This window comes from Syngnathus typhle, linkage group LG6 (assembly GCF_033458585.1).
Source record: "Syngnathus typhle isolate RoL2023-S1 ecotype Sweden linkage group LG6, RoL_Styp_1.0, whole genome shotgun sequence".
NCBI lineage: Eukaryota > Metazoa > Chordata > Actinopteri > Syngnathiformes > Syngnathidae > Syngnathus > Syngnathus typhle.
Genome location: NC_083743.1, coordinates 3,526,481 through 3,536,390, shown reverse-complemented (window position 1 = coordinate 3,536,390; position 9,910 = coordinate 3,526,481). Strand labels below are relative to the sequence as shown.

Genomic DNA, 9,910 nt, shown 5'->3' with positions numbered 1-9,910 from the left:
AGTTATTTACACATTCGCAGCTGCTTTCAGAAAATCCAATTTCTAACCATAATCATACTTTAACTGTAATTAACAAAGTGCCAGCTGCACAATAATAACTGCGGATTGTGGTTTATAGAACAAACATACACGCGCGTGCACACACACGCCTACAATTGCGTGCAGATGTTTCCGATTATTTGAAAGCGTCGTTCTGAATGTCAAACTCAAGCAGGTATAATGGTAGTGAGCTTGACGAACGACATTTGCCCCGGTAGAAAGTATTTTCTCTCCATATTGTGAATATTCTACACTAGTCTAGTATTTATTTAATCACAATAAACCCTGCCAATTCAACAATGCTTGGCTAGTTTTACTCAGGCGCACACAAGGCAGCTTTGGGTCCTCAATTGATGCCCTACGTCACTCAGCCCTTCTCCACGGACCTCGATGGAAAAAACGTGGAGCCGATAGTGTCCGCAGAAGCTCACTTTTTACTAACCTTAGTGAGTATATTTGCTCTTTATTTACAAGAGTTTTGACTTTCGGAGTTTCTTGTGGACATTATGTCATTATGTTTTTCCCCAAAGTCTCTCCAGTTTACCGTTCAGAACCAGTGACGTGCGATGAGGTTCTGGGTTGGTGAGGGACTGACTCCTTAAGAGCCAGATTTACAACCACAATAAACTGTGTTACTTTTTTGTAAAAGTCCTCCTTATTTTCCTTTAGGCACCTTTTTTTTGTTTGATGCCTAAATCCCATGAAGCTCTGATGCCATCACGGCAGCTCCGTCATGTTTGAGCTTTTCACAACAGCTGTATTTTTTTTTCCCCCCCAACACTCACGTCATCAAATCCCCCAAAACGCCAAGTCCACTTCACTTTTAGCTACAGATGGCAAAATAATAATCTGCTTTTTGTCTTGTCTACCTCTCTGCAACAAATAGGGCACCATTAATGACCTCTTGGCTCACATACGCCCCCTTCAGTGCGGCAGAGTACTATCTGCCTCAACCTGTGGCTTTTTACTGCGATTTTATGTCCTATCAGCAATTTTATTAATATTTGAACAGGAAATATGCAATTTCAGAAGTTTCGACGATAAAAATGTTTGTGCGGTCATATTTATTTTAAAGGTGTCTGGTGTGAAAAGTGTGCCAACCAAATCAATACCAGATGACTACCTATGGTGACCCTTGATTGGACAAGTAGAACGTCAACAACAACAGGTCTTGATTGTGTCCGCAGGGGTCCTCACAAAACTGCCAGATAATCAAGGATGGAGTACATGCGGTCTGCCGCTACGAGCACCCAGGGAAATATGTAAGTAGGAAACCAGCCTATTGTTACTGTTGGCACTAGAGCTGGTCGATATGTCTGTGAAACGAAACCTTCGCTGCGTTGCCACGATTTGCCGTAACGATGCGTTCTATTCTCATTTTCCCAGCCTGTGCTGCACTTGTGGCGTCCCAATTCCCCCAAACCCGGCCAATATGTGCGTGGCCTGTCTACGCACTCAGGTAGACATCTCAGAAGGAATCCCCAAGCAAGTGACAATCCATTTCTGCAAGCAATGTGAACGGTTTGTCCTTCGACATTTTTTTTTTAAACCCTAAATTGATCATGTGAATGAATCATGGACTGAAAACATTCTTGTGTTGATTCTACCTTCTCTTTGCAGTTACTTGCAGCCTCCAGCCACATGGATGCAGTGTGCTCTGGAGTCCAGGGAGCTGCTCACACTTTGTCTGAAAAAAATTAAAGGCTCTATGAGCAAAGTATGTGTTCATCTTACTGACATTTCCAATTTCTGGCTATTTCATATATTCACAACACTTCCTCTAGGTGCGACTGATTGACGCTGGATTCCTGTGGACAGAACCTCACTCAAAAAGGATTAAAATGAAAGTTACCATACAGAAGGAGGTAATGATCAATTATTTTAGAGGGTTTAATAATTTACTCTGTTCATGCTTTAGCCACGTGCAAATATCCCCACGTAAGCCAAAGAACCACTCTTGAACAAACACACAAAAAAAAACATTTCCCTTCTGTCAGCAAAGATGGTCTAACCTGTAGCTGTCTGGTCAGGTGATGAACGGCGCCATCCTACAGCAGGTCTTTGTGGTGGAGTTTGTCATCCAGGCTCAAATGTGCGACGACTGCCACCGCGTGGAGGCCAAGGACTTCTGGAAGGCTGTGGTACAAGTTAGACAGAAGGTAAAATGATTGGGAGCCACCAAGATCAAAAAGTCAGGAAGGCAGTGGAGTTGAAAGCTAAAATATTGAATGAATTAAAAAGAAAAAAACAAATTACGCAATGTCGTTCTATTTTTGTCTCTTTGTATCATTTTTGTTAAAAGGATGCATTTTTTTTGTTTCCAACAGACTCTTCACAAAAAGACATTCTACTATCTGGAGCAGCTCATCCTCAAGCATAAGCTCCACCAGAATGCCCTAAACATCAAAGAAATTCATGGTGTGTTTTGGACTTTTATAGTCATTCTAAGAAATTCTTTTAAAATATTTTTGGGGAAAAAAGTTTTGTCATATCTTAAGGCAGAGTAGTAGCTTTAGTTGTATTGCGCATTTCATTCACAAAGCACCACGCTGTCCTCTAAATGATTAAAAGCCCGTTTAAAATCCTCTCCACATCTGAAAATGTTTGTTACGCCTTGCGTCAGCCATCTTCCCAAATGTCTTAATTGCGTTGCTCATCACTGTTCTTCCTCCTGTCTGTCTCAGAGGGCATCGATTTCTACTATGGCTCCAAGCAGCACGCTCAGAAGATGGTCGACTTCCTCCAGTGCACCGTGCCCTGCAGGTGAGCAACGTAAACAAACAAGGGCCTGCCCGGCGCTGGGTAAACATTTCACTTATTTATAGGAAGCATGCGGCTTTGCACAGTACAATTAAAACTTTTGGATGCTTTGGCGCTGTAAACATGGATGGAGAGGGAACACGTTTGTATCTAAATCTCTGCCTTTGCTCAAATCTAAAGGTTGAAGGTGTCCCAGCGTCTCATCTCTCACGACATCCACTCCAACACGTACAACTACAAGAGCACTTACTCCATGGAGATAGTACCCGTTTGCAAGGTATATACTAGCAGCAGCTCGAGATGATGTCATCAATTTGTGACACTGACTTACAATGTCATCGGTACTCTTCGTACTTTGACTTCAAGACAGATTTTTTTTTTGGGAGCAAATGACAATTGCTAATATGTACACGGCAAACAACTTACTCTTTACAAATGTAATTTAGCAATCTACTTTTTTCATACGGCACTGGATTGGAGCGTAGATACCACGATGGCTGCCATGTTTATTTTTGGAGCACTTTAGCATGCAGCCTTTCACAGTTGAACCATTCGACAGTTCTCACTTTGACGTCCACTTGTCTCCTTGTTGCCAGGACAACGTGGTGTGCCTGTCGCCGCGCCTGGCGCAGAGCCTGGGGAACATGGGTCAAGTGTGCGTGTGCGTCCGGGTCACCAGCACCATCCACCTCATCGACCCAAACACCCTGCAGAGTGAGCCCGGACTGGCTTTTAAGCCGTTTTGTGTTGTGGTTTACTAAGTCACTTAGTTGTCAAACTCTTCTTTCTGTATTGTGTTACCTATTATGCTATGCTAATTGCTAAAATGACAGTCAGTCTGGCGGGCACTTGGGATCCACGTCACCATTTTTCTTGTGCTTGCAGTCACGGCCCGGCGTGCCGCACAGAGGGAGGAGGGCAAGATGGCAAACATATTTGTTATGCAAGCCGTCATTGCTCATTAGCGAAAGAAGGATTGCGATGAGCTGTCGAGCGTTCCCCCCACCCCACCCCCCCTTTTCTTTCTGGTGTAATCTGGCGTGTTTCTCAGCGGAGTTTTGACATTTTGAAAGGCGCTCGTCGTTAATTAGTCTTCAAAGGCCGGACCGCTTTTGTTCCAGAATGCAGAAATGGCCTCAAGGCTCATATGTTTTTTGTGGGTTTGCTAATTTACTTCAGCTTTTCCCCCCCCTCTAGATTTGCTTGTATTGACCTTTTTTTCCGCCGATACTAATTGCTTTGACTTTTTTATAGTCGTACTTTTACAGTTTAAGGAAGTTAAGCAGCCAGCACGACAGATATATTTCTCCGATTCAATCTGCTCACAAAACAGAGGAATCCGCATAATCAGAGCCTCGCCGCTCCGTCAGGTTGGCACGATTATGCTGATGCAATCAACCGTCTCTCGCTCCCAGTTGCCGAGGTTGACGGCAGCACATACTGGCGCCACCCCTTCAGCAGCCTCTGTAACCCACGGCAACTGGAGGAGTTTATCGTGATGGATATTGACATCATCAGAGACCAGAAGCTGGCTGCCGGAGCTGGCATGAGGTCTAATAAGGTGAGGGGGGTTGCGGGGGCACAAACAGAGTGCATTATTGGGGGAATAGGCATTGCAATTCTCTTGGAAGCAAAATCAATAGCGAGCCATTACATTATTCCGGAACCTGCACGTGGGATTCCAGCCAACGTGATAGAAGTGTTTTTGTATTGATTGCACAGGCTTGCCGTGTCACAATTCTCCCAATGCCGCATTATTATTATCATCACCATTATTATCGTTGATGCTCCGTTTTGTAACACTTTCAAACATTTCACGTCAGCATTTCATGAGTTTAGGAACCTATGGAGATCATTTGTTTGCGCATATGTGGACAATGCCAGTTGAAGCCTCTAATCCTCATCCCCGTGTACGTTACAGCACACTCTGGCTGAGCTGTGGGTACAGAAGACTTCAGAGATGGACACGGGTCAGCAGTACCACTGCCGCACATTCCTGGGCCACTTGCTCAACATTGGAGACCTGGTCATGGGGTAAGTATCGATGACAGTTGCTAGCCACTCGAGGAAAAGCGTTTACGCGTTCTGTTTCCGACAGGTACGACTTTGCCAATTCTAACGTCAACGACGACTTCTTGAATAAGATGAACCCTCATCATGTACCTGATGTGGTAGGAGTTTTCGACTTACCTTTTTACTTCGTACCGCCCCCTGGTGCAGAAACACAGTATTGACGCGTGGCGTCGATGCTGATTGCGTTGTCGTGGACCCTTGAAGGTGCTTATCAAGAAGAGCTTTGACCGCAGTCGCAGAGTGAAGCGCAGGAACTGGAAACTTCAGGAGATGGCCAAAGAAACTGAGAACGTGGATACAGATGATGAGAGGTACGCTGCATTTCCAAATCATTCTTTTAAGATGGCTTCGGAATAGAGTCATCTCTAATTGTTACTCGTTTCCTGTCTTAACATTACATTTGTGTCTTCAGACAATTCCAGGACTTCCTTGAGGACCTGGAGGAGGATGAGGCTCTGAGGAAAAATGTTAACATCTATAGAGGTGAGCAGCTAGATGTTTTATTATTACAACCTCAATCAATCTTGATTCTATGATATGCAGCGCTATAAACTTCACATCACACATTGTTGCTCATTCACGTTTTTTTACTAAATTTATGAATATTCATTTCAGATGCCTCAAAGATCCCGGTGGAGAGCGACACCGATGACGACGGCGCGCCACGCATCTCTTTGGCGGAAATGCTGGAGGAGCTCAGCCTCTCGGACGCCACGGGAGGCGATGGGGACGACATGATAGAGTAGATGTCGCGAGTGCTGATAAAGCCACACCGCGAGAGATGTGCTAAAGGATCTCAGGTCATGACCTACCTGAAACAAATGATGTAAAATGCATTACTGGGCTCATTGGAGCTTCTGCGTGCAATTTCCAAAATTAAATAAAATCATCAGCTATCAAAAAATCATGCACTGTTTTGAATAAGTAGGAATATTTGAACACATATTTATCCTTATGGAAATTATTTTGAGATGCCTTACTTCAGACGTCCGCCAGAGGGCGCAATTGCATCAAAGGCAAAGATGGGGAGAGCGATTAGTTATATATACATTTATGGAGCCGCTACAGTACTTTCAAGTTTTACCACTAAAATGAGTATATACACAATATATTCAATTTGACAAATAAAATCCAGACATAGAAGTATTTGAGTTAAGCATTGAGTTATCACTGGCGCCTTAACGACACAACTACAATAAGCATGATTTAGAATTATTCATATATTACACGTAGCGTGTGTGAAGGTTGAGGTATAATCAACTGGTTATGATCTCACACCGGAGGAATGAACAAGTGAAATGTCTGACACTATCAGAAGGATGGAGGAAGAAGAGCAACACGATGATAGCAGGATCTAGAATACTTTCATTTAATACGCGTAGTGTGTGAAGGGTGAGATAATGAATTATGCTGATCTAACGCTGGAGGAATGAACCAGTGGAATGTTTGAGACTGGAGGAAGAAGAAGGGAGTGCTCGTGCTAAAAAAAAAAAGTTATTTGAGCTTGGGAAAGTGAATAAGCAAATGGCATGGGTGGGGACGGGGGCACCTCTAACAATAGCGTAAAGACCCCCACACACACACACACACTTGCCATCACACACCTCTCCCTTGCCTTTGTGCAAACTCAGCCCTCGTAACCTCCAACAGCCTTTCACGCTAAATTTGTGCTCGCACTTGATTCAGCAGGCCTTTGCTGTTATTTGCCGATCCAATGAGCTATCTTTCCAGATTTTGAACCCTTTTTGAACCTGTGCGTGAGCATTTGGCCGCGGTGGCGCTGCCTGTGTTTATACATCAATAATGTATGTTGTTGTCGAGGATAAGAACTGAGACGGTCAGCAAAGTGTACGGATGGGAAGGTGAACTTTCCCAACTGTCTTCTTGCGGCTCACTGTGCACTAGTTAGCAAGTGAACACACATTAACCAGTGTGATTTAATTGTTAAAAATCGCAATCATTTATTACAGTTTTGAAGTGGCCCGTTTATCGACACTTACATTGTCATGGTGCAATATAATATGTGTACACAAGGGGGCGCTGTAGTTGAGTGCTGAAAACGAATAACTACCTAACCCCCTACCTAGCAAAGTTCTTAACTCCCCAGGAAATCACTGTTACTTCCCAGCACCGAGTTTTTAACCAGGTTACAATAAACGGCAGAGTTCACCGCGTGCATCTTCATCCTCAGCGCCGCTCATGGCGGAGGGTGCGGTGCGTTCAAACACCTCTGTAAAACACACGACTGTAATTCTAAACTCTGTTTGTTTTGGCTTGTGATTCTGCTCACCTGTCGGCCAGGTGAGCAGGTGCCGCGGTAAAGTCACAGCCAGTGGGTGTGGTGTCGACTGCACGTCTTACTCCAAATAGGCCCGACACAAAGTGGTGAGGCAGCTTTTTCCCCCTTTCTGCCGCACCGCGCAAACGCAGCAAGCGGAGCAACAAACGGGCCGCGGATTAGCGCTTATAAATAAGACGTCATTACCCAGACACGTCACCGTTTTCAAGGTGAGTGCAGGTAGATTTGATCATTTGCGGCTTTTAGAGAGGTTGGCGCTTCCTATATATCTATTATCGCAATTAATTGCGGGGATTTGTAATTTGGTACAATCCAAATTTGTGGTTTCAATTTATTTCTAAAAGTCAGATGTATTAAAACGGACATTTATTTGGCTACGCTTTTTGAAATAGGTTTCCCGAGTTGGTGGTAAATTCTAGAATACGCGCACCTGATGGCCACACCCCCTCGCAATTCATGAGCTGTCGACTCTATATTCATGTTGCATGACAATAAAACTATGCGGCAATAAAATTGCAAAAAAAAAAATTCTGACGTGTGTAATTTATATTTTATTGTAGATCTGTATTGTACATAAAAGCTCAAACTCACCCTGCAACCATAGCATAAGCAGTATGAATGTATCGATACAAAATTGTTCTAATAAGTGATAATTTCCTTGCTTTTATCCGCTTGAGGATAATTCCATCAGCGTTTACACACACTCACATCCACAAACACACACCACCCTGCAGGATGAACTTCAAGAACCTGAGGGAGTACCTGGCCTGGCTCTACTACCAGTACCTTCTAATCACCGGCATCTACGTGCTGGAGCCTTGGGAGAAGTCCATTTTCAACTGGGTCCTGTTCTCGGCCGTCGCCATGGTGATCTACACCTCCTACGTTTTTGTGCCGATCCACGTGCGCCTGGCGCTGGAATTCTTCTCCGGCATCTGCGGTGGTCAGCCGGAGAGCGCCATGACCCTCATGAACTAAGATTAAGAATGAACTCCATCATGTGGGAACGATTAATCGACTGCTTGATTCACTTTAGTTTGTGTGTAAATGGGAAGCTGAACTAACGCGGGGAACCCTCAGAACAAACTATTCATCGGATTTATCGAGCTATGGTAATCAAAAACCCATCTCTACCTTAACCCAGATCCGTTCTCCGAGCCAATCAAGATGAATATCACAAGGTTTCATTCTAAGCACCCTGGTGTGGTATTTGATTCTCAACGGATGTTTCTACATTCTTGCTGCAAGTCTTCCTCCATCCCTCCGATGTTTTAACTGCCAGTATGCTAGGAAGGTGTGCTCGTCACTGAGCACCAGCAAATATTGATGTAGCGCGCCCTCGGACTGTTTGGTTTTTGCTTTGATCAGGCTTTGCATGATCTGCGGCTTACTCGGCCCAAAAGAAAGGTTTTGTTGGAACATGCTGCAGATTTTAAAATTTCACGTCACACTATTAAGTATGTCTACAAGCGGTTCTCAATTTTTTGGGGTTCCACGGACCCCCTTATGAGCCTAATGCAAATGACTACCATGCCAGGAATTGAAACTCTTTTTGAGGAAAAAAAAAATCTATTTCATATTAAAGAAAATAATTAAGATGTGTTTTGTCAGGATAAAAAGTCAGGAATGAAAATCGATTTAAAGTAACCACATAGCTTGGCCTTAAAATGTCAGCTTAGCTTAATGCTAACAAACAATACAAAATAGAGGAGCTAATAAATAACAGTATTGTAACCCTTCAAGCGAGGGATATTTGAACATAAACGGTGGCGAAACACATGTAGATGAATTATGTAACAATACTTAACCTGACTTTATACAAGGAAGCGGTTCAGAAAATTAATAATTGAATGTCATATTTATGTGATGACACATAAATTACATCAGATTTGAATTGGCCCAAAGCTAAGGTAGGTTCAGCGTAATTGGCTTTTGTATCACTTTTGTTGTTGTTTAGGGGGATGGAGGAAGGAGGCGAGGGGCACCAATCCATCCCAAAATATTTGCGAATCTCTGCTGTAGCCAGCTGACATAGCAGTCGTGGCATTTTTCTGCTTTTTCATATGCGCTTGTTGATTACATGTTATTTATATAAAGTTCTATATTTATATACTTATACCACTCTGGTAAATGCTTGGCTGGTTACAATGTCAATTACCACAATGTTTTATTTTTAATATTTATGTTCTCCTGTGGCCATAAAATAACACCGTACAACTTCACATGCTTTTTTTTTCACTCTAATCACCAAATCAAAAATAAAAATAATCAAAACTGCTATTGTATGTCTCATGCGTAGTAACTAGGCAGCTTTCACCATCGTTCTTTGCTTTTTTTTTTTTTTTTTTTAAACACATGACTGCTGGCACAACAGTGTTGATTCACAAAATAACAGAAGAAGTCACTCAACCGGTTTTGGCTGCTGTTGATGAATTTAAAACCTCCAGGGATTCGCTTTCTACTCCACTACGTGATGATGTCTGAATGATTTCAATACTACCGACAAAGCTGTGATGGAAGACATAAATATCAGAAGCAATATAGATGGATGTAAATCCATGAGAGGTCTTCAAATCTCAGAGAAGGTACTTTTGTCCAAAAGTTTGAATTAATTTATCTGGCCTCCCCTTAACGATTAAACGATGGGGGCAATTAATAGCTTCATTTTAAGATGATATGGAAGAATAAATAGCGCTCGTCTTGAACTGTCGTCTACCTTTTCACCTCATTCGGGTCAGA

At 43.0% G+C, this 9,910-nt stretch overlaps 2 protein-coding genes across 5 annotated transcripts; both read left to right on the top strand.

The window, feature by feature from the left end:
* The first annotated feature begins 336 nt into the window (after positions 1-336).
* On the top strand, positions 337-5,779 carry nmd3 (NMD3 ribosome export adaptor). Of its 3 annotated transcripts, none has more exons than XM_061280761.1 (16): positions 337-485; positions 1,227-1,301; positions 1,426-1,560; positions 1,660-1,756; positions 1,824-1,904; positions 2,070-2,198; positions 2,367-2,457; positions 2,724-2,802; positions 2,980-3,076; positions 3,396-3,513; positions 4,170-4,360; positions 4,721-4,833; positions 4,898-4,970; positions 5,077-5,183; positions 5,285-5,355; positions 5,488-5,779. In XM_061280761.1, exons 2-16 carry the CDS (start codon positions 1,258-1,260, stop codon positions 5,616-5,618), a joined length of 1,557 nt encoding a protein of 518 aa, XP_061136745.1. In that variant the 5' UTR covers positions 337-485; positions 1,227-1,257; the 3' UTR covers positions 5,619-5,779. The 3 variants fall into 3 exon arrangements, with proteins under 3 accessions (XP_061136745.1, XP_061136743.1, XP_061136744.1); XM_061280759.1 differs by having other exon boundaries at positions 347-485; positions 1,115-1,301; positions 4,215-4,360; XM_061280760.1 differs by having other exon boundaries at positions 347-485; positions 1,115-1,301.
* Positions 5,780-7,180: 1,401 nt separating this feature from the next.
* On the top strand, positions 7,181-9,452 carry sptssb (serine palmitoyltransferase, small subunit B). Of its 2 annotated transcripts, none has more exons than XM_061280752.1 (2): positions 7,181-7,380; positions 7,849-9,452. In XM_061280752.1, the coding sequence occupies exon 2, from the start codon at positions 7,907-7,909 to the stop codon at positions 8,147-8,149; it is 243 nt and encodes an 80-aa protein (XP_061136736.1). In that variant the 5' UTR covers positions 7,181-7,380; positions 7,849-7,906; the 3' UTR covers positions 8,150-9,452. The 2 variants fall into 2 exon arrangements, with proteins under 2 accessions (XP_061136736.1, XP_061136735.1); XM_061280751.1 differs by having other exon boundaries at positions 7,190-7,380; positions 7,906-9,452.
* Positions 9,453-9,910: the final 458 nt, after the last annotated feature.

Coding starts and splice junctions, on each gene's coding strand:
- nmd3 (XM_061280761.1), top strand. CDS start 1,258: ATGGAGTACATGCGGTCTGCCGCTACGAGCACCCAGGGAAATAT. Junction 1,905..2,069: donor AAGTTACCATACAGAAGGAG/GTAATGATCAAT, acceptor CTGTCTGGTCAG/GTGATGAACGGCGCCATCCT. Junction 5,356..5,487: donor AAATGTTAACATCTATAGAG/GTGAGCAGCTAG, acceptor TATTCATTTCAG/ATGCCTCAAAGATCCCGGTG.
- sptssb (XM_061280752.1), top strand. CDS start 7,907: ATGAACTTCAAGAACCTGAGGGAGTACCTGGCCTGGCTCTACTACCAG.